At 39.3% G+C, this 25280-nt stretch overlaps 1 protein-coding gene across 1 annotated transcript in view; it reads right to left on the bottom strand.

Annotated features, from left to right (window-relative positions):
• The window catches only part of SCAMP1 (secretory carrier membrane protein 1), a 103610-nt gene extending 79140 nt beyond the window's left edge, over positions 1-24470 (bottom strand). The window contains exon 1 of the mRNA XM_007175878.2: positions 24257-24470. Within this exon, the coding sequence (XP_007175940.1) occupies positions 24257-24313 (57 nt within the window). The 5' untranslated portion in view covers positions 24314-24470. The remainder of the gene's footprint in view (positions 1-24256) is intronic.
• Positions 24471-25280: the final 810 nt, after the last annotated feature.

The following is a 25280-nucleotide window of genomic DNA, read 5'->3' as shown; positions in this document are numbered from 1 at the left end:
TTATTCTACTACAGTACTTCCCCATGACTGTATTTATTGTTCCGCATGATCCTAGACTGTCTCCCTCTTCCAAGTATATTACCACATTATCCCAGCTTTTCAAATCTTAATACTAGGCTTTCGTGTAAGTAACTAAATCACAAAATCCTAGTTATTCTATTTCTCTTTGACTGTGAAAGTAAGACACAAATATAATGATCATCTCAACAAAATCAACTACATAATTAATGTGAAAGGCATTTGCAAACCATAATATACAGCCTCATTAGCCTTCATATCCCTAGTCTCAAACTTTCACATTCACCAGAATCAAATAAAACACAGATTGCTGCACCCCACTCCCAGAGTTTCTGATTCAGTAGGTCCGGGGTGGGACCTGAAAATCTGTATTTCTAACAAGTTCCCAGGTGATGCTGCTGGTCTGGGGACCATTGCCCCCTTGTCTACACTGTACACTGTCCAATCCATCTTCCTCAACACAGTCATCAAAGTTACCTTTCAAAAATGTAAAGCTAATCTTGTCATTCCCCTCCTCCAATCCCTCTCCTCTGCCCCTTATCCATTTCAGATTTTTAGAGACTCAACTATAAAATACACATTCCTCAAAATGAGATACAGAGTTTCCGACTAGCCCCTGCCTACCTTTCCAGCCTTATCAACTCTCTTATAACCACCCTCACACCTTGCCAGGCCTTTCCCTTAAGCGAACAAAACAAGCTACTGGGCTTCCCTGGTGGCTCAGTGGATAAGAATCTGCCTGCCAATGAGGGGACATGGGTTCGAGCCCTAGTCCAGGAAGATCCCACATGCCACAGAGTAACTAAGCCCGTGTGCCGCAACTACAGAACCTGCACTCTAGAGCCCACGAGCCACAACTACTGAGCTCGCAGGCCACAACTACTGAAGCCCACGTGCCTAGAGCCCTTGCTCCACAACAAAAGAAGCCACCACAATGAGAAGGCCGCGCACCGCAACGAAAAGTAGCCCCGGCTCCCACAACTAGTGAAAGCCCACGTGCAGCAACAAAGATCCAATGCAGCCAAAAATTAATTAATTAATTAATTTAAAAAAACAACAAGCTACTATATAAGGAGCCTCGAACTTGGCAATAAGCAAGCAGTAAGTATAAATCAAAAGTACAGCAGAGATGAAAAATAAAGTCTTTAGGCTTGCTCAACAATAAAATGGGAAGGGGGCAAAGAAATCACTCTACCTCCTCTCAGGGTTACCCTTCCCAGTTTATTCAAAAATGAGTAGGAAGATTATCAAGAGGGGATGTATGCTTCAGGGGGAAAATTAAGAAAATAGAAACATGAATATTTTAATCAAATTTTTAACCAAGTTGGCATTGTTGTGCTTAAATTTAGAAGTGGGCTCAGGGTCAAGAAGTGGAGACCTAGCAAATCCAGATGATCCAGCTGCAGTCACGTCACAACGCCCAACCCACCACAACCCACCACAAAACCAGGTGACCTGTGAATGCTCAGACACCACATTCTTCCTTGGCATTGCTTCCTCTGGAAGTAATACTCTTCCAGGCAGGGTCAGCCTAGAAATCTCCTCCTCTTCCTTAAAGACTCAACCCAAAGACTACCTCATATGCTAACCAATAATCTTCCTGATACCTTCCTGATATCCAAGTCGCTCCATCCCAATCTCAATGCTCCCACAGAACTTGGTATTTATCTCCATCAGCATTTATTTCACTGAACCATGATGATCTTCATGCAAGTCTTTTTTCCCAAATTAGATTGTGACATCTCTGAATACAAGAAATATGTAAATAGGTCTTTTATATTTACTCATTCGTGCGAGGTAACACTGTTTCTTGAATGATTATTATTATGACCTCTTGATGGGGGGGGGGAAATCCAGAATAATTATTCGCAACAGTAGCAGCAGTAATAACCAAGAAATACTTCCTTAAAAAATAAACATAAATATGAAGTTAATTCAAAAAGTTTAAGTGAAAAGATGTTTAATTAATGTTTACTCTCACTTATAAGAAGAGAAACACTAATTAAAACTACGGCTGACCCTTCAACAACACGGGGGTTAGGGGCACCAACCCTCGGCTCAGTCAAAACTCCTTGTATAAGTTATAGTTGGCCCTCCCTATACTCCACATCCATGGTTCTGCATTCACAGATTCAAGCAAGAACAGATCGTGTAGTACTGTAAAATTTACTATTGAAAAAAATCCACATATAAGTGGACCCACAATGTTCAAACCTGTGTTGTTCAAGAGTCAACTGGATGCTGATGTAATCACTTCTGACGTATCAGATTAGCAAAACTCCAAAAGTCTGACATACTCTGTTGACAAAGCTGTAAGGAAATAAGGATTCTCACACATTCCTAATGGGAACAGAAACTGTTACAACCTCTATGGAGGGAAAGTTGGCAACTGCTAGCAAAATTACATCTGCATTTAAACTATGACCCACAATCTCATTTCTAGGAATTTATTCCAAAGATATACTGCAAAATACTATTTGTAATAGCAAAGAATGGAAGCAAACTAAATGTCTATCAATAGAAGATGGTTGAATAAACTACAATACATCTATATGACAAAGTACTATGCAGCTGAGTATTATGCAGTTGTAAAGTGGTATAAGATCTACACGCTACGGAATAGTGAAAAAGTAAAGTGCAGAACAGTGTAAATATAATGTTGCCTTTTATCCACAAAGGAAGATAAAAATGAATGTGTGTTTATTTTTAAAAAAGAATAAACCAAAAACAAACAAAAATGATTGCCTATAGGGAGAGGAAGAGAACAGTTAGCAGACAGCATAAACTTGGAAGCTAGACTTCTCTGAATGTACCGTCTTTTATAGTTTTTCCTTTGGAACCATAAAAATGTTTTCCACAATTACAGAAGAAAATTAATTCAAAAAGAAAAAAGGGGGGGAGGCAAAATGTAGGGTCGGAAAGATGGATCCTGCTTAGCCAACATTCATGCCATCAGTGTCATTCTCTCAACGCTACTTAAGTACAATGAGTTCCAACTTTCATTCTACAAATACGTATATCCAATTATCAAGTGTCCTAAAATTCAAATTCACATTAAATTCTTTTATTTTTAATCCTACATAAGGTATAACTTAGTTCTAAAGAGGCCTAGAATGAAATCATTCTTCCAATTTTCTACTTGTGACTACAATAATTTAAATGATCTTGTTTCCTTTTAGATTCTAGAAAAGTTTAATCCAGGCTGAAAGTTAACTGGCAGTTTGCCAAAATCACTGTCTCAAGTGAACTGAGTTCAATTCTAGTTGGTCTGGAATATCCCCTAACATAGTATTAGGTGACCAAGCAGTAGACTATATGCCAAGAATGATCTAGCCAAGGATGATTTAGGAAGATAAAGAACTGATATCTCTGAATTATCAAATAATTAACATTTCAAATTATTTTTTAATAAATGTAAACAGTGTTGAGGGAGCTATAGTCTCTAAACTGGGAGAAAAACAACAAAGCTGATGATTTAAGTAATAATGGATGATCTTTCAATGCCTATTAAGTATTGAGCACTTGTTTACATTATTTCCAACCCTTTCTATGATCCTCCCTGGTGGATGATACTGTCCCATTTTTCAGAAGCAGCAGCTATGGCCTTAAAAAAGAAACTTCCTCAAGGTTAATTAGCATATATCTGAGATAAACTACGAGGCCAGGACTTCCAATGCCTATATATACTCTTTCCATCAGATATACGAAAAACAGTTTACCACCATCGTAACTTTATCCAGAGAAGACACTGGTTGAGCTCGTTGTTTATTGATTCTAAAACTTTAGCAGGAAAATATCTTTCTTCTCCAACATAATCAAAATGAAATTGTTTTAACTGTTAAGTTGGTTGCTTCTATGACAGTGGTTCTCAAACTTCGCAAGCACTGGAATCACCTGGAGGGCTTGTTAAAACCCAAACTGCTGAGGCCCACTCTGAACGTATCTTGATGTGCAGGATGGAGGCTGAGAATCTGCATTTCTACCAAGGAAAACATTCTGAGCTGGTCTTATTTTATTGACTTAGAGGAATGTACTAGGCTTCTGTATTTTACTAACTTTCAAGAGTCAAGACATTCTTTAGAGTTTAAATATCCTTTTTGGACCTGACTACCCATAAAGTTATGTCATTTAGTCAAGCCGGGGCTATTCTGCTGACCCTTTAGTAAGCAACTTAACTCCATGGTCACGTTTCATTAAAAACCAAGATGCATTACAAAAGTAAATGCTTTTTCAAAGAAGGGAATAAGTAAATATTTTACATCTAGCATAATTAGCTCTTTTCTATCTTTAATCCAAGTTTCTTTACCAAACCCTCCAGGGTTGTGCACCTTCACTGTATTTCAATTGATTTCCTCCATCATGCTTTACGTTGGACTTTCTCAATCACTGCCACATATAAAACCTCACAGGAAGATTCCAACCTGGCAAGAAAGTACTTTCACCTTCAGCTAGACATGAGGACGTTAATTCAATAATAGTTTCTGCAGGGAACTAAGATCCCGAATGCCGCCTGGCTCAGCCAAAAATAATAATAAGTTTCTTCAATAGATATTTCTTGTGAATAATCAACTCCAGTCTCTTCTCTGTATATATATACCATCCTCAAGCTAAATAGTAAGCTAAAAAAAAAAAGCCTACATGGATGATTGTGTACAACCATACATTATGTATCCACTTACTGTATCTGCTAACACTTAATAGGTTTGGGTTTCAAGATTAACATTCAAAACTTTGTGTCTTAGGTATTCGTTCTAAAGCAGAAAGAGGACTAGTCTAGGAATTAGAAACTCTGGGTTCGCTGGAAATGACTGGCCTCTGCAACCTTAAGCAAGTCACCTAAACTCTCAATTGTCTCACATGTAAAATAGGAGAAATATGACAGATGATTGCCCTGGTCAGTTGCAGCTCTGAAATGTTATGCTATAGACTATAAGTCTTTTACTGTTTGGAAAGGTGACTGCCTGTATTCAACCCTCCCCACTCCACTAATGAAAAGCTGTAAATGTTGAACAGGCACTTCATATTTCAACGTGACTCAGTTTTTTCATCAGTAAAATGCATCACACAGCTCATGAGCTACTACATGTAAAATGCTTAATACAGTTCCTGCACAAGGAAAACACTTGAGTGATAGCTAAGGCTGTTATCATTATTACCAACAAAATAGGATCAAACAAAAAAAAAGCTGTCCATTTTTGATTAGCTGAGGTATCAAGAACGTATAGAGCATCCTATGTAATGAATAGGCCAAAAAACAACCACAGCCACCTTCTGAGGGAAGCAATCAGGAGTTCTCCACCCAGCCTTGTGTCATGTGACCCCAATAGCTTAGCTACATGTGAAAGGATGAAGAATGGGCCTCTGTGCCAACGGCAGCCATTTTTAGAACTGGACATGAGGGAGCCTAGCAGACCCCAAGAGAAGTGACTCTATATTGGATAATAACTAATCAATCCAATTTGAGCCTATTTGTTGAGGCACTTGAATATGAGACATAAAGATTGTACTATAATCAGTAGCAGCAGCAGAAGATGACACTAGTTCATGGTATAAAGACAGACAAATAGAAGCTAAGTCATAAGAAGGTGACCAGAAAAGCGGCAGGAGGTTCAGCACCGGAGGGGAATGGCATTTACTAGAGTTGCCAGTGAGTCACCAAAGCAAAAAGAGGGCCAAGAGAGTTACTGCTCTTCTAGCTGATGAGGAATGACTGGTGTTAGAGGAGTTTACACATGTTCCTATAGATCCTCAGAAGGGCCTCGGGAAGAAGGGAAAAGGAGAAGGAAGTGTCAGAGGGGCAGAAGAGGGGGAAAAGGCTGGCAGAGATCGGCCCCCTAACCTTCACTTGAATCAGTGAAGCTCAATTTTTATGTTTTATAAATATTGATTTCCCCTGAATATGGTTTCCACTGCTTGGCGGGAGGGAGGTAAAGGGCGGGGGCTATGGATTGAGGAAACACCTTGTTAGCTCTCAGAAACTGTTTCATCACAACTGCAGAGATCGACTGTGTTGGGCTTCCTTCCCTCCCCAAGAATCCAAAACAAAAAAACCTCCATCACCTGAGGTAACAAGAGTGCATCTCCATGCCTTAAAACCAGAACAGGTAGAACCAATGTTCTTTGCCATTTTGTATTCCATTAAAACTTTATGGAAAAACAGTTTACTGCCATTAACTATACTTAAATAAAATCTTCTGGGTGAGAAAGAGTTTAATAAGTATAAATATTTACTGATGCCTAGTATACATACTGATCTCAAACATACTTATTGATCCAAAACTGCTGCTAAATCACTTTTGTTTTACTCAAGTATAGTTGATTTACAATGTGTCAATTTCTGTACAGCAAAGTGATCTAGTTACCTATATATATACATTCTTTTTTTAATATTCTTTTCCATTATGATTTAGCATAGGATACTGAATATAGTTCTCTGTGCTATACAGTAGGACCTTGTCTTTTATCCATTCCATATATAATAGCTTACATCTGCTAATCCCAAACTCCCACTCCATCCCTCTCCCAACCCCCTCCCCTTTTGCAACCACAAGTCTGTTCTCTATCACTTCTTAATTTAACTCTAATTTCACCTTCTCTCTCTCTTCCAATTTAAAAGAGAGGGAGGAGAGTACAACTCTAAGTTAGCCTTTATTTTTCTTAGTGATAGATCTTCCCCACAGTTCTAAAGTTTAAGCCAACTTGACAAAACCTATTTAAAAAAAACAACAAACCTCTCTTTATATACAAGTTTCATCTCTTCCCATCTTTTCTCAGGATTACCCTATCAGCTACCCTTTTCTCTCATATGTTCATCTGCTTCCTCTCAACAGGATGCCTCACATCTACATTTCAAGTCTCAATCATCTTTAAAATGCACACAAGCAAAGAAAAACAAAAGCATTCCTTCAGTCACTCTCAAGCTACTATCAGCCCCCTTCTTTCTTTCCACTTCTCCAACTCCCACCCCACACTCCCTTCCCATTAGCTGCCAGTATTTCTCACATGTAAACTGCAATGGCCTTCTTACTGTTCCCCCCCATCTTCTGACCCCTTCCCCAACATATTCTTCACAGTGATCCAGGATGAGCTTCTCAAAATACAATCTTGCCCATGTCACACCTACAGATTTGATGAATGTGAAGAGAACAAACATATATTAAGTTTGGTTTATGCTCTCAATAATCGAAGAGCATATTTTGGGCCTATGAAACTTTACAAATCTTTGGGAATGGACAATGAATAACTAGTAAAATCACTTATGGGATAGAGATTGCAAAGATGGGTAAATTCTTACCATCCACATAAGTGACTGCTAAGGCATGAAGACAAGCTTTAAACCAGTGATAACCACTGACATTTTTATCACACACAGCTAAAGCCCACTACTGCTGTAATATTATATTTTACTCACATAGACCTTTGCTATATAATGTAGTGGCCACTAGCCACATGTAGCTCTTGAAATATATCTAGTCCAAACTGAAATGTGCTGAAAGTATAAAACATACCATGTTTTTGACTTCAAAGCACAAAACAATGTAAAATATCAATAACTGTTATGTTGATTACGTGTTGAAAGATATTTTGTATATACGGGGTTAAATATATTATTAAAATTAATTTCACCTGATTTTTTTCCGTATGGCTACTGCAAAATTTTAAATTACATGTGGCACAAATATTTGCATTCAACAGTGCTGATCTAGTCATTATAATTTATTCAAGAATGGCTAATAATTTCACTTTCATCCATTTGGGCAAATTCAGTATGTTACAAAAAGGAAAACAAACTCAGACTTAAAGCTAAATTCCCTCGAAGTTTTTCAAAATTACAAAAGATGACAAGAGACCTGATCAGAAGTTTTCCAAGCCAACGTTTTTATACAACACAGTAGCAGACTTTCACCATACTTTTTCACTTTCCTCACACTTTTTCACGAGATACCAGAAGACAATAATTTAAATATTTTTAAAAATTTAGAAAAAAATGAATATTTACAATTCTATCAAGGAAACCTATGGGAAATTGAAGACAGCTAAAGCAAAGACAGACTGAAGGAGAAAGAATTCATCTAGTTTAGCACAATACTAGATTTTTTAATCATCTCATGTAATCCTCAGAGCACCCCTATGACTTAGATTCTATATCCTTTCTTTCACTGCTGAGAATACTAGCTCAGAGATATTTAAGTAATTTGCCCAAAGTCATATAGTTAACAAGTGACATGGTCAAGATTCAATTTCAAATCTGATTCCAAAGACCAAGTTTTTAGAAGAAAATCTGATAAAGAACACAAATTTATGTTTCAAACAATATGTCTTCAAAAGAAAAAGGCTGAATTAAACGCTGCATTGCTCCACAAAACTTTATTAAAATACTCAATAGCTCTGCTTAATCCAATCAATATTACACACTAGACTAGGCAACTTGATTAAATGAGAAAAGTCCCAAACTAGGGGCTATGAGAGGTGCTACCTTCAGAGAATAAAATTTTTTTCCTACTCTATACTTCTCAAAGCTATTGTAATCATATGAATTTAAAAGACACTAAGAATTTCAAGGGGGGAGGGGGAACTACTACAAGAAGCCATTAAAAATCTCAGCAAGATTCTAAAACAACATTTAGCAAAACTTCTATAACTCATTATAAGGAGTGCTTAATAATCACTAGGAATTATTCAATAAATCATGATGTTGAAAAACTGATATTCATTTTCACTGCAAGTCATGACAATCTTAACTCAAACCTGAAAGAGACTCAAAACTAATTTTTTATGGACCAAATCTCTCCTTAGTAAATTAGAAACAACTGAAGCAAACACACCCAAGCAGATTTACCTCATAAGTGCAACTTAAAAGTTAACAAACCACACCTTAAATTGCAATTTTTGTCCATGTTAACACCAGCATTAAGTGCCAAAAAAAAATATTATTTCACTATCTAGCCCCTCTACATTCTAAAGGAAGAATTCTTTGGAAACAAAACATAATTTCTGAACATTAATATAATTTGGTGAAAATTTCACCCAGATAATTAATGATCTATGGAAGGGACTTAAATAATATAGAAAGCAAGAAACTCTAGTTTCTTAGCCCACAGTCAAAATGAAATTAAGAGATCTGGTGCTTTCTATTCTATATTATATTGTGTATATATATGTTCTATTTTATATTGCCAACTGCACTCTGAGCAGTTGCTTTAAGAAATCCTCTATCCTTATTAAAGCCATTCATGGAATAGTTTTCGTCCAAGTTCTGTAATTCCTGACTAAACTTGGAACTATTAACCTCTGTGTCTGAATGTTCCCACCTATAAAATGAGGGAGGCAAACTATAACAACACCTAAGCTTTCTGCCTCAGACTCTGCATTCAGGGGAACTGAGGCTATAATACTGACTAATTCTTCTTTCTCCTTCAAAGCACTTAATCGCACATTATGTCTCCCAACTCAAGTGTGGATCCTTAACATCAGGGACTTCTTCATCTCTCTATTCCTAGTGACTATCACAGTGTCTGATTCACTTTCAGTGCTCCATAAATTTTTGGCTAAATAAATAATCTACTCTTGTTCCATCTTCAATGATAATAACCTCTTGAAGACAACTGAATTTGAAACTGTTTAATCTCTAATACGATCACAGCAATTACACAAAAACTTTAACTATAAAGACCTTATCAAACTGGCATATACTACAGTTTAAATATAATGGTGATAAAGACTGAGAATATGCTTGGCTTGTTTTTCAAATTATACCACTGGATCCACATTAACCATCTAACCAAAATAACAGAAAACAGTCCACTGGCAAAAGAATTAGCAAATGCCATAAGATATCACTAAAGTAAAGGGGTCCTACAATTCCAAATTGCATATTTATTATGTGGCACCATTTTTGAGCTACATGAACTACATGAAAGCCAGACAAAAAAAGACAATATGTCTAAAGATAGAGCAGTGGCTAGAAACCTGAACAAATGACTTCTTAAACCAACAGGGTCAAGAACTGAGCATTAAGATTGTATCAAAGTGTCCTACATTTATAATAAATCCTTAAGAAAGATTTTAAAAGTTAAGTAACTTTGAATAGAGAACTGACACCTCTCACCACATACAAAAATTAACTCAAAATGAATCAAAGCCCAAAATATATGCACTAAAATTATAAAACTCTTAGATGAAAACACAGGAGTAACTCTTCATGACCTTGGGTTAGACAATGTCTTCTTAGATATAACACCAAAAGCACAAGCAACAGCAGAAAAAACAGATAATTGGACTTCATCAAAATTTAAAACTTTCCTGCTATAAAGTACACCATCAAGAAAGTAAAAAGAGGGCTTCCCTGGCGGCGCAGTGGATAAGAATCTGCCTGCCAATGCAGGGGACACAGGTTCGTTCCCTGGTCCAGGAAGATCCCACATGCCGGGAGCAACTAAGCCCGTATGCCACAACTATTGAGCCTGCGCTCTAGAGCCTGCACGCCACAACTGCTGAGCCTGTGCACCTAGAGCCCGTGCTCCACAACAAGAGAAGCCACCACAATGAGAAGCCCGTGCACCCTGACGAAGAGTAACCCCCGCTCGCCGCAACTAGAGAAAGCCCATACGCAGCAACTAAGACCCAATGCAGCCAAAAATAAATAAATAAATATTTTTTTAAAAAAGTAAAAAGACAACCTACAAAATTGGAGAAAATTTTCACATATATTTGATAAGTGACCTGTATCTAGAATATATATAAAATAACTATCTCAGTAGTAAAAAGACAACAATTTTTAAATGGGCAAAGGATCTGAATAGACATTTCTCTAAAGAAAATGTACAAGTGGCCACTAAGCACATGAAAAGACACTCAGCATCACTAGCTATCAGGGAAATGCAAATCAAAACCATAATGAGATACCACTTCACTCCACTAGAATAGCTATAATAAAAAAGATAGTATTGGCAAGGATGTCAAAAAACTAGAATCCTTATACTCTGCTGGTAAGAATGTAAAATGGTACAGCCATTTTGGAAAATACTTTGGCAATTACCAAATGACCTAGCAATTCCACTCCTAGGTATATATCCATATGTCCACTTGTAAAAAAAACTTGTACAAATATTCACGGCAGCATGATTCCTAACAGCCAAAAGTTGGAAACAACCCAAATTTATATCAACTGACAAATGCACAAATAAAATGTAGTATATCCATGCAATGGAATTATAATTTGACAATAAAAAGAAATGAAGTCCTGATACATGCTGTAATATGGATGAACCTTAAACACATGATGCTATATGAAAGCTACCAGTCATAAAGACTACATACTGTATGATTCCATTTGTATGAAATGTCCAGAAAGAATATTAGTGGCTGCCTAGTGCTGGAGAAGTTGGGAGGGAAATGGGGAATGGCTGCTAAAGGGTATGGGGTTTCTTTTTGGGGTGATGAAAATGTTCAAAAATTGATAGTAGTAATGACTGCACAACTGTGAAAATACTAAAAATCACTAAATTGTACCTGTTAAATTGGTGAACTGTATGGTATATAAATTATATCTCAAAGTTGTGTTTTAAAAAGATAATCAGATGTAACATTTCTTGGAAGAAATGTTGCCAACCAGCTATAAATCCACGTCTTCAAAAATCTAAGTACCAAATCACTCACTGCCCTCATTAAATAGAGAAACGCTCATTAGGAAAGTAAAAAGGGATGAGGTAGGGGGATTGGCAAACGGAGACTACACTGACACCAGAGTTTGAATACTTACAAACTGGATACTTTATTTTAGCATTCTATTATATGGAATCATGAAAATTTCTTCTGAAATTTGAGAAATTGGGTAGCTAAAAGAGCTAGGTGCCCCAATACTAATGCACAGACATAAAAAGAAAAAGGCTGATCACAAAGAACAGGAAAATATTGGTCATATGTCTGTTCAACTGACTGCCAAGCTTAAATGACCACTAATGAATGAGCCACTGAACTGATATCCTAAGGATGGGAGGACATCCTTTATTTCCAATAAACTCTCAAGAGATTTTTGCAACAAAAAGTTTGTTTTATCATACATAGTGGTTCTCCACCAAGATTAATGAGTTTTCTGTCATTCATATTAAATACTGAAATAGCAAAACAATTACCACTAAATGTGGCAAGCAAAGACCTGTGAAAAAATTTTAGATGTATCAGTATTTTGGTCATATTAAAGGCAGTCAACATTTTTTTTTTAACATCTTTATTGGAGTATATTTGCTTTACAATGGTGTGTTAGTTTCTGCTGCATAACAAAGTGAATCAGCTATACATATACATATGTCCCCATATCTCCTCCCTCTTGCGTCTCCCTCCCACCCTCCCTATCCCACCCCTCTAGGTGGACACAAAGCACCGAGCTGATCTCCCTGTGCTATGCAGCTGCTTCCCACTAGCTATCTATTTTACATTTGGTAGTGTATATATGTCCATGCCACTCTCTCACTTCGTCCCAGCTTACCCTTACCCTTCCCCGTTTCCTCAAGTCCATTCTCTACATCTGCATCTTTATTCCTGTCCTGCGCCTAGCTTCTTCAGAACTTTTTTTTTTTTTTTTAGATTCCATATATATGCATTAGCATACAGTATTTGTTTTTCTCTGACTTACTTCACTCTGTATGACAGACTCTAGGTCCATCTACCTCACTACAAATAACTCAATTTCGTTTCTTTTCATGGCTGGTAATATTCCATTGTATATATGTGCCACATCTTCTTTATCCATTCATCTGTCGATGGACACTTAGGTTGCTTCCATGTCCTGGCTACTGTAAACAGAGCTGCAGTGAATACTGTGGTACATGACTCTTTTTGAATTATGGTTTTCTCAGGGTATGTGCCCAGTAGTGAGATTGCTGGGTCATATGGTAGTTCTATTTTTAGTTTTTTAAGGAACCTCCATACTGTTCTCCATTGTGGTTGTATCAATTTACATTCCCACCAGCAGTGCAAGAGGGTTCCCTTTTCTCCACACCCTCTCCAGCATTTATTGTTTGTAGATTTTTTGATGATAGCCATTCTGACGGGTATGAGGTGATACCTCATTGTAGTTTTGATTTGCATTTCTCTAATGATTAGTGATGTTGAGCATCCTTTCATGTGTTTGTTGCCAATACATTTTGGAGAAATGTCTATTTAAGTCTTCTGCCCATTTTTGGACTGGGTTGTTTGTTTTTTTGATATTGAGCTGCATGAGCCGCGGCAGTCAACTTTTAAATGTAGTGTGCACAGGCTTTCTCTAGTTGCAGAGAGTGGGGGTTACTCTTCATCACGGTGCACAGGCTTCTCATTGCAGTGGCTTCTCTTGTTGCGTGGGCTCTAGGCGCGGGCTTCAGTGGTTGTGGCGCGTGGGCTCCGGAGCACAGGCTCAGTAGTTGTGGCTCACGGGCTTAGTTGCTCCATGGCATGTGGGATCTTCCCGGACCAAGGCTCGAACCCATGTCCCCTGCACTGACAGGCAGATTCTTAACCACTGCGCCACCAGGGAAGCCCCCAGAACATTTTCTTATGAATTGAATTCTGGCTAAATGACCTACTCTTGTTAACTTAGTGGTTAAGCTCTTCAGACCAGTACTTAAAATCATACCACCAAATCCAAATCTACAACAATATATCCATAGGGAGAAAATGTTCAGAGTTCCAACTTGACAGCAGCGATTCATCTCCTGCTAGCTTCCCATGATGTCAAAAAGTAATCATAATCACAACTTTAAAAAATATTAGACTCAAATATAATAAAAAGAACACTAGATATCCTTTTCAAAAATCATCAACATTAAACAACCAAGTGTACAACTTTCCAACATTTAAACAAAGTTTACATCACAAGGTGATTTGTCATAAAAATAAAATGAGCTCTCATTATTATTACCCTCAGTTCAAGTTGTGATATATAATAGCTTCTACAATCCCCACACTTTGTAAGACAACCAGTAATTTCTATGTTTTGTTTTTGTTGCTATTTCTGTTAATACCAAAAGTTTAAAAGTTAATAAAAATTAGAGTCTGCCTTAGGAAACATAGGCAATTTAGGAATAAAATAAACGAGAAGAATAAATAATCACATGTTGCAACCAAAGATAATCTTGCACCATAATTTATTTCCTTTATCTGTTATTTTAAGAGCTTCCCATCTTTGTCTTAATTCAAAAGCTAAACTTCTGGAACTATAAGAAATGTAAAAAAATTAAAAAATAAATACTGAAGGCAGAAAAATTAAGCAATTTGCCTAAGGTCACCTAGCTAGGAGGCGGACAAGTAAATCTAGGCTGCCTGGTTCCAAAGCCACCCTTTTACCAACTCCCCGGGGCCACCTCTGTAAACTTCATTAACTTCTTCCTCTAAGCCCCCAGCACCAGGCTAAGAACACAGAAATGTTTGTCTGCAATATATATAGCTCACAGAATATTTTCTTATGGACTCAACTGTAAATGGTGGTTAAGTTCCCCTGAGATTCAAATATAAACATTTCCATAAAATTTTTTTTAATCAAGTAGAAAAAGCATACTTCTTTGAAGCTTAGGGAATACATTAATTTACATTTTTATAATATGCCACTTACTTGTAAGCAATTCACTAAAATTTATGACTATTTGAGATGCCAAAAATTAGGTATGCTAGGCCATAAATAAAACCACAAGACTGGCTAAATCAACCCAAAAGAAGCATCAACAGCTTCAGGAAAATTGCTAAATGGTAGTAAAATTACACTAGTACACCAGTCCCTGCCGTGACTGGCCCATATTCTTGATGCTTTTTTCCTATCACCAACCACCTTCCACATATATTCCACATCACTATATGAGAATTCTAACCACCACTGGAGGGTTCCCACAGATAAAATGACTGCCAGTAGCATATATACAACTCTGCCTTTGCTTATTTCTCTTGAACAAAGTGGAAACATCCAATATTTGTTGTGTACATATTGTTTTTTCTATGATATGCATTGTTTTGGCTGTGTTTGATAAGAAAAAAATCTTTAATAGCTACATATACTAAATCACTTGCATTCAAATGTCTGATTTATTTTTCTTCTATTAACAATCAATTTAGAATTATAATGCATACCTATCACAAATCCTTTCTTCCTAGTTTGATCTCACCAATACTCAAAATGCACTACACTTTATAATATACACTTATTCCTTGCTTTATTCTTTTAAGAGGTTCCAACAGTTCTGCTGATATGCAAAAAAAAATTCAGTAATTCATCTGTACTCTGTAAAATAAATGGAAGTGTTTCTTTTAAAGAAAAGGAAAAGTATCAAGTTGGTAATATTGATGTATTTAGAATTACATTCTAAAAACAAGTATAAAACCCACTATTACACTTTTTTTTTTTAAGTTTTGAAACAGGCAGAGATTAGAAGGAGTTGCAACACTAGCTCTGGGAATTTGGGAAGCTGGGAAAGCTAATAAATATACTCAAGGGACTTCAGCAGGTATTTGGGAGCCATTCTGCATGAAATACGAAGGGCTTTTTTAACTAAAATATTTCATTTCTTTTGCAAGAACACAGATTAAGAATAGAGATTTTTCAACGAGGGTGCCAAGATCATTCAAAGGAGAAAGAACAGTCTGTTCAACAAATGGTGTTGGAACAACTGGATATCCACGTTCAAAAGAATGAAGTTCGACCTTACTTCACACCCTATACAAAAATTAACTCAAAATGAATCATAAAGCTAAACGTAAGAGCTAAAACTATAAAGCTCTTGGAAGAAAACACAGGGATAAATGTTCATTACCTCAGGTTAGGCAAAGGATTCTTAGATACAATATCAAAACAAAAGCCACTAAATATAGATAATTTGAACTTAATCAGAATTTAGAACTTTTGTGCTTCAAAGGACATTAACAAGAAAGTAAAAAGGTAATCGACAAAATGGGAGCAAATATTTGTAAATCGTATATCTGGATAAAGGACTTATATCCAAAATATATTTAAAAAATCACTTACAACTCAATAATAAAAAGACAAATAACCCAATTTTAAAATGGGCAAAGGATCTGAATAGACATCTCTCCAAAGATGATATACAAATGGCCAATAAGCACATAAAATATGTTCAACATCATACAGTCATCAGCGGAATGCAAATCAAAACCAAAATTAGATACTTCACACCCACTAGGATGGCTAGAATTATTAACAGGTAACAACAAATGTTGACTAGGATGTAGAGAAAGCGGAACCCTCATACACTGCTGGCGGGAATATAAAATGGTGCAGCCACTTTGGAAAACTGTCTGGCAGTTCCTCAAATGATTCAACATTGTTACCAGAAGACCCAGAGATTCTACTCCTAGGTATATACCCAACAGAAATTAAAACAAGTGTTCAAACAAAAACTTGTATACAGATGTTTATAGCACCATTATTCATAATAGTCAAAAGGTGGAAACAACCCAAATGTCCATCAACTGATGAACTGGCATTACTAATTCTTATAAGCACCCCATGCCAAACGCCAGGGAGAAGGAGATTATTGAGATTGCTATCTGCATACACACTTAAAAGGATTTCTTGTGGCATTTCTTGCACAGGGAAGAAACTTGGTACAAAGTCAAATCCAACCAACCTCCACATCGTTTTTTATGCCCATACCTATTAAAAATTGGGAAATTTCCTTCTTGTGATTTAAAAACATCCCATAGCGTTTGGACTTTCATTACCACCAAAAACTAAGTACAACTTTAATTATATCATGTAGAGCTCTTCTATCATTTTTATCTGTATTCGGTCTAAATACAGGTTTTTTTCTTTTTTCATAAATTTATTTATTTATTTTTGGCTGCGTTGGGTCTTCGTTGCTGCATGCAGGCCTTCTCTAGTTGCAGTGAGCAGGGGCTACTCTTCGTTGCGGTGCGCAGGCTTCTCGTGGTGGCTTGTCTTTGATGTGGAGCACGGGCTCTAGGCGCACAGACTTCAGTAGTTGTGGAACGTGGGCTCAGTAGTGTGGCTCGCGGGCTCTAGAGCACAGGCTCAGTAGTTGTGGCGCCCGGACTTAGTTGCACTGTGGCATGTGGGATCTTCCTGGACCAGGGCTCAAACTTGTGTCCCCTGCATTGGCAGGTGGATTCTTAACCACTGCACCACCAGGGAAGTCCCTAAATACAGGTTTGATTCTTTTTTTTTTTGGCTGCATTGGGTCTTCATTGCTGTGCGCAGCTTTCTCTAGTTGTGGCGAGTGGGAGCTACTCTGCTGCACAGGCTTCTCTCAGTGCAGTGGCTTCTCTTGTTGTGGAGCATGGGCTCTAGGTGCGCGGGCTTCAGTAGTTGTGGCTCGTGGGCTCTAGAGCGCAGGCTCAGTAGTTGTGGTGCATGGACATAGTTGCTCCACGGCATGTGGGATCTTCGCCGACCACAGATCGAACCCGTATCCCCCGCACTGGCAGGCAGATTCTTAACCACTGAGCCACCAGGGAAGTCCCTACAGGTTTGATTCTATCACTATTTGGGCAAGAAGATATTACTTTGCATTTACCTTTAGGCAATTCTGGTTGAAAGAAACAGACTCTGCACACAGAAAGAAGGATGCCAGGTTTCACAGAGGCTGGAATTCTTCAAAACATGGCAATATCTCTTGTAGTTCAAGAGCAGCTCGAATAAGGGACTGGAATTCTATAAAATGACCTCAGAAGCCCTGGTCAGACGATTCCTATTCCAGTGCTTCATGATTTGCATGATAGATAATTTGGCTCTTTCCTCATGTCTTTCCGTGGTTATTCCCACTACAACTACTTGACTTTTTCTCTGTGCTCTCAGTTCACGTTCCTGAGAAAGATAGCTCAGTTAACTATCACTGTTCTTCTTGGAGCAAAGTTTTTGGACCAAGTGATCTTATCTGCTCCTGATCAGCTCAAAGACTGGCTTCTGCTTGATAAGATCAGTCAGCTAAGACCAGCATGGCAAGCATCACACGGTAAAGGACATGATCGCCTATGCGTAAGTAATCACTTCAGGCTGCTCCCTCAATAGATGCTGGGGCTCAGAGCATAGCGTCCTAGAACATAAACCCTCTTCCCTGAGATGATCAGACTCAATTCCAATATCCAGTAGATTAAAACATGAGAGAATTTATGCATTCACAAAATGGTCCAGGGGCTTCCCTGGTGGCGCAGTGGTTGAGAATCTGCCTGCCAATGCAGGGGACACGGGTTCGAGCCCTGGTCTGGGAAGATCCCACATGCCGCGGGGCAACTGGGCCCGTGAGCCACAATTACTGAGCCTGTGCGTCCGGAGCCTGTGCTCCGCAACGAGAGAGGCCACGATAGTGAGAGGCCCGCGCACCGCCATGAAGAGTGGCCCCCGCTTGCTGCAACTAGAGAAAGCCCTCGCACAGAAACGAAGACCCAACACAGCCATAAATAAAATAAATAAATAAAATTAAAAAAAAAAATGGTCCATAAGGGTACAAAAATGTAACAATTAGAGAGTTTTAAAGTAGAAAAAAACCTTGAGACACAAATCTCTGCCTTAGCATCTGTGACAGGTCATTGAAATTCTGTTTGAATTCCTTCAAGTACTGGGGAACTCCATACCAAAAGAGCATTGTCAGGCTATTCTAATAGATTTTTTTAAATCTTTATGTTAGGACAAAATCTATTTTCACATAAACTCTGCCAATTGGCCTTTTTTTCCTGAAGCAAGAACAAATTTATTCATTCAACCAACTAAGAACCCTTCAAGCATCTGTATATCTCAAACTTCCCTTTAGCCTTCTGTAGACTAAACCCATTGAGTAAACTTAATTTTCCTAGGACTTGATTCCAGACCCATGGTCATTCTGTCTTCTTCTCGGGAACAACCTATCTTGTTCAAACCAGTCTTTAAATACGCACTTGGAACTGAAGACAATATTCACTGGATGGACAAGAACAGAATACTGTAGATTCATTTTTAAGAACTGGTCACTAACTTCATTAATCCAATATATATTTTCAGGAACTACATAACACTGTGATTCATATTAAGAAAATATCCAGTAAGTTTCCTGGATCTGCATTCGACACTAGTAAATATTAACTGCACTCCAAAAAACCTTTTGGGGGCGGGGGGATCAGCAAAAGAACAGTTTATATTCAAAATTTTCACACTCACCATCATTTGTTACAATTATTGTTAAAGCCAAGGACCAAAATAAAACAAGCTCAAACACTAGTTTTGTTTGTCATTTAGCATTTGTGAGAGGTACCCCGCCCACACTAGCAGCCTCCCATTGTACCTGCCTGGGAGCTTACATTGCCTTAGGAGATACTCAATCTAGACAAAAGGTTTTCACATATCTTAAGAGCACTGATCCACAGCACCCTGACACTATACCCTAAATAAAGAAGACTGTCTCAAAAAGAATTACAGATGTGTTTTAAGCGATAGTTTGAACCCAGATAAGATTAACAAATTGTTAAGAGAGTTGTATCAGCCTGGACTAAAAGAAACAGAGACATTTCAAATTGAAAAGAGGTTTCTGGACTCCCAATTTTCAATGGGAAGGAAGCAGACTGAAAATACTACTCAGTTACAAACTGGGGTAATTTACAGAAAAGAAGGACTTCTCAGAGGGTAGAGCCAAAAGCAGAAGAAAATGAGATTAGAAAAAGACTTCCAAGGTAGTAGAACTGGGCCCTAATCAAAGAACTCTCATTGCCCCCAAAGCAGGGGACCCTGACTAATGAGCCTGGCTGGATTTCAGACCTGCTATTTGTACCAGCGACTGCTACGTGCCTCCCACTCCTCCTCCATTTGATGGGAGTTCTACTGAGGTTATCCTGTACCTGTCTCACCATTTTACACTGGGTTTATCTTTTCAGTTCCTAGGTCTGTATCAAGAGGGACAGAGCTCCTTTCATCAAGATGTGAAGTCTAATCCTCCCACTCCTTTTCTGAATCTGGGCTGGTTTTGTGGCTTGTTTCGACAAAAAGAATGTAGCAGAAGTGAACTGACTCAAGAAGCCTTGTGGCTTTCACTCTTGTCCTCTTGGAACACTGCCGCTACCACGTAAAAAGCCCAGGCAATTCCTAGGAAAGGCCACATGAAAGAGCACCAATCGCTGCCCCCGCTGACAGCCCCAGGTAACTGCCAGGTACTTGAGCTAGGACATCTTAAACCATCCCATCCTAGTCAAGCTGCCAGATGACTGAAGCCACATGAGTGACTCTAGACAATAACATTTAAAAACAAACTGTCCAGCTAAACTCAAATAACAAAATACTGAGCAAATAATTTTTGTTTCAAGCCACTACATTTTGGGATTACAGTCAATCGTCCCTTGCTATAAGCAGGGTATTGGTTCCAGGAGCCCCCTTGGATACCAAAATCCTCAGATGCTTAAGTCCCTTATATAAACTGGTGTAATGCAGTCGGCCTCCGTATCTGCGGATTTTGCATGTATTTGTTACACAGCAATAGATAACTCGGAGGTAAATTAAATAATGATGCATCTTAATTTGATGAAATATAATCAGCAGCTCAATGGACTCCTTTTTAAAATATCGACCTGAGGAAAAGAGAGTGGGAACTCATGCAGTTCACGTGAACATAAAATACCATAAACCATAAATTACTACCGCTATGTTCCAGATTAATGCTGAAAGATAAAGAAAAAAATCCTTTCCTGTTGCTATCCAATCTCCAGTCTTAAAATTTTAAATGGCTAAGGGAAGGGTGGCATCCACTTTACTGTAAATGAAAACAAAATGGGTAACATCCTTGAATTATGGGTCTCTTTTTTTTTTTTTTTTTTTTGGCTGCGTTGGGTCTTCGTTGCTGCACGCGGGCTTTCTCTAGTTGCAGCGAGTGGGGGCCACTCTTCGTTGTGGTGCGCGGGCTTCTCATTGCGGTAGCTTCTCTTGTTGCAGAGCACGGACTATAGGCCTGCGGGCTTCAGTAGTTGTGGCTTGCCGGCTCTAGAGCACAGGCTCAGTAGTTGTGCTCACAGGCTTAGTTGCTCCGCGGCATGTGGGATCTTCCCAGACCAGGGCTCGAACCCGTGTCCCCTGCATTGGCAGGTGGATTCTTAACCACTGCACCACCAGGGAAGCCCATGGGTCTCTTTTTAAGACAAAGTTTTCAATTTTCAACTTCAACTAAACTCTTAGGATACCACTGATATTACTGCAACTAAAAAGATAAATAAGAACACTGAATTGTACGCCATTTTAAATAGATTATTTCAATAGAGTAGAAATAACTTTTGAGGCCAAAATAAAATGGACAGTTGCTCAATTTTAATATAGAGTTCTTTTATTAGGGAGGAAGCATGTGAAGTGACAAAGCACTAGGATTCAGACAACCTGGGTCTACTCTTAGTAGGGTTACCTAGGGCAAACCACTTAATTATTTTTAGCCTTGATTCCTCAACTATGACCCGCCAAACAGCTACTATTAGCACTCTAGAAGATTCAAAGGTAACATGAACTTCACCAAATTAATAAGCTAAGAACAATATCGTTAACTATAATTAAATACAGCTCCTTGAATTCTTATTAATACTACCTATTATCATCTAATTAAAGGCACCATGCACTGAGCACTGATAACACACTAAATGTATGTTCACCTAATCCTATTAACAATCCTATGGAGAAGGTACTATTGATATTATTCTATTCTACATAATAGTAAACTAAAGGTATAGAGGGGCTAAGTAACTTTCCAAGGTTTCACAGCTGGTCAGTGACAAAGCCAAGATTAAATGCAGTTTTGGGTTTTTTGTTTGTTTGTTTGTTTGTTAACTCTTGAGCCAAAACTTTTAAATACTACATGAGAGCCTCAAGTCCAAGCTCCAAACACAAAACAAGAATTTTGGTGAAAGAAATGCAAACAGAGAGAATATATAGTGCCATCAGTAATTGACTAGGAATCAGGTGATCTAAATTCCAATGCCAATTCTACACTACCTACACTTTGATGTAAGACAATGCGCAAGTTAGCAAGTTAGCAATGGAAATCAAATAGTTTTTAATCAAGAAGAAATTAGGATGGTTGCCAAATGTGAAATATATATTTTGAAAATAACTTTACTTTTGAATACTGAAATATTTCAAATATTGAAAATAAGAACAGATTTGAAAAGAAAGATGACGATAAGGTAACACAAAGATGCACCTGGGAACTTTTTATATTTAAGTAGAGAGGACCAGAAATGCTATTTCAAAAATCACATTTACATAGAAGGAAACCAACAGTAGAAAGAAGAAAGACTATGCTATAAATGTAAAGCTTTACTTTGAGAGGAGGAAGGACAGCTGAATTTAAGTAGAAAAATAAAAGGTCAGATACACAATGCTCTGACAGTCACCGAAAATAGGGAAAGATCATAAACGCGTACAACGAAGTCTTCTTTAGGCCTAAATTATCCATCCTTTGAGGCATTTTATGAACCTAAATAATCACTGTCCTCTGAATGCACCCACTTATAAAGAACAAAAAAGTTTATAATTTTATGCCACAATGAATGAATATTTAAAGCTACTTTTGGGTTTAGAATTATTACAGCAACCTTATGTACAGCAGAAGAGGAAAGTGTCATGGGAACATTACATGTCACAAAAAAGCGGTCTGGGCTAAGCAGCCGACAATGTCTTGCCCTAACAAGAGAACTAGCTATGTAAATTAAGCCAGGAAATGGAATGACAGAACAGAAAATAGCCAAACTGTCAGATGCTGAATAAACAGCATCAATGAATTATTTGAATTAGGAAGAGCTAACAGGTTCTTAATGTTATACCTCAAAATATTCTAAAATAAAACCCGTTTGGCAAGTTATGAGATGTCTCTTTAGAATGTTTATGATTTAAGAATAATCCGATTTTCCACAACATGGGATGATGGAATACTAAATATTAAACTTCTGAGGGGGAAAAAATTCTACTCAAAGTATAACCATATCATCTTTAAAACCCGAAAGTTTCAGGCCAGGTGTAGAGAATTTTCTTAAGTGATATTAGAGGCAAAGCAATAGTTGACTGAGTCTATTCTACATTTCTACAGTGAGTCTAGCTGTCAATAATAATCAGAATCATTTAGTTAAAATAATCCTCCATGAAATTAACCGGGAACAATCAGAAGAGGGATGTTTTTCCTTTTCTAGAATTCTTAATAAGAGATAAAACCAGGAGTAAAAAGAAGAGATGTAAACTCAACAAGCCAGAAGTGACCCTTGTATGACCACAAATTAAAGTTACTATTGTACATAACCAGGGGAAATTAACCAACTTCGAGCACTAGAAACAAATTACACGTGCTAAACAACAGCACTCATTAAGAAACCTAGAGTGGTACTTTTTAAGATATTTATATAGACGTTGCATTAATTTAGGCGCAGATAATGAACACCTTAGCCGTCTTCCTTTGCCGGTTTCTATGCCAAGCCCTCTCGAAGCTGGGATCCAAAAGGTAGACTCCAAGAAAGAAAGAAGCTCATGTGGGAAATGGTATCCTCATACAGCCCAGAGAACAGCTGACGCACAAGGAGCTTGGAAAATATCCCGTCGTTTACCTTACTAAGAGCGGTTAGGAAGGAAGATGATCGTCCACGTGCACTATTGTTTCCAGGTGTGTTTATTTATATTTAACTTATGCTTTGATATCAGTACCCTCAACCTCAGGCAAATGGCGGGGAGAGGGATGGCAGCGCCGCTGGTGGCACCTGGGCGCAACACAAGTTTAAAAAATAAAAACAAAAACCTTTTATTTTTAATTGCAGCGTACTCGGTGCCCTCACCTCTCCTCCACATCTCTGCCATCACCCACGCAGCTCCTCTCAGCGCCGCCTCGGGTCCCCATGACAACCCCTCCCGAGGGTGAGCCCCCCTCCGCCGCGTCCCAGCCCCCGCCCCTGCCCGGCCAGCCACACTTACCTGACAGGTGACAACTCCACCTGCTCTAAGCTCTCACTCTCCCCGCTCCCGAGAGGTGGGCCGGGAACCCCGAAGCCCCGGGAACCCTCACTCCCAGGCCAGGGCACGACCCTCTCCAGTCGGGGACGCGGGGAGGGCCGGCCGTATGGGGAGCTTGGTAGGTTCCACTCCGACCCCAAAACGAGTGACGCGTGGGCCCGAGCGCGACCCCCCAGAGGGGTGCGGCGGCCCCGAGCCCCTGTCTAAAGGGCTGAAGGGGGCCGAGTGGCGGGCGCGCAGGAACTTGTCGGTTTAAACAAACAACGACGCGTCACGGTGGCGGGAAATGCTGGGGACGACGCTCACCTTGAAAGGGTTGTTGAGATCCGGGTCTGCAAACGGGTTACTATCAAAATCCGACATCTCGCGCTCGGCGTCACCCACCCGACCCAAGCGCAGAGAGAGAGAGAGAGGAGGCGAGGCCGCCGCCCCCCTGCGCGCTCACGTCGCCGCAGCCGCCGCCGCCGCCGAGCAGATCCGGTTGCAGCTCGCGAGGCCACCCAGCCGGCCTTGCCACTGAGCATGCCCGGTGCGACGGGCTGGCGGACGCCGGCGCCGCTCCTAGTTCGCCATCCCGTTCCTCCGGGCCGCACGCCAGCACTCCGGGCTTTAAGTACGACCGAGTAGGAACTAGGGGCGGAGGAAGCTGGGAACGGTGGGAGGAGCGCGGAGGTGTTCTGTGCTAAGCGCATTTTGATGAGCGGAGCGTCTGGCTGGACTTGGTTGTGTTATCGATTTAAAATCGGCGCCGTGTGGCCGAGCATGACTTAGGGGAGAGGTGGCACTTTGTGGGCAAGAAAGACGTACACTGAGACCACTTCCCAGGTTGGGAAGGCAGCTTGGGACGCAGGCTGCACACCTGGGGAAGGAGTGGCAGCTTAACTGGGCTCAGAGGCGCGGAGACCTAGAGAAGCTCCGCACCTGTATTCATATATAACGCCCGCTGGGGCCTTGTCCTCACTAATGAATTTCACACACCCCTGATTCCACCTGGGAATCCCTGCCTCCCGTCTTCAGGTTTTTTCCGACTCTAGGTTGCTGCTAAATCACGGAGACCAGCCTTGGTGCTACCGATTCGGACTGGCTCCGCAGACGTTTGGGAAAGAGAGATTCAGTACCAGGGTCCGGCCCTTGGTACCATTCTCCAGAATTTGCAAAATGGCTACTTCTCCAGAAATGATCGCGGGGTAGCACAGGTCCAAAGATCAAGGCCCTTAAGTTAATGTTAGTGGATGACAAAAAGATGCCGTTTTTGTTTTCTTTCAAGCATTCAGGCGCAAAATAGACACTTCTGATTTTTTCCTATCGACTACCCAACACCAGAGATTAA

The sequence above is a fragment of the Balaenoptera acutorostrata genome, chromosome 2 (assembly GCF_949987535.1).
Source record: "Balaenoptera acutorostrata chromosome 2, mBalAcu1.1, whole genome shotgun sequence".
Classification (NCBI taxonomy): domain Eukaryota; kingdom Metazoa; phylum Chordata; class Mammalia; order Artiodactyla; family Balaenopteridae; genus Balaenoptera; species Balaenoptera acutorostrata.
Note: the sequence above shows the minus strand (reverse complement) of the source record. Positions and strands in the feature narration are given on the sequence as shown.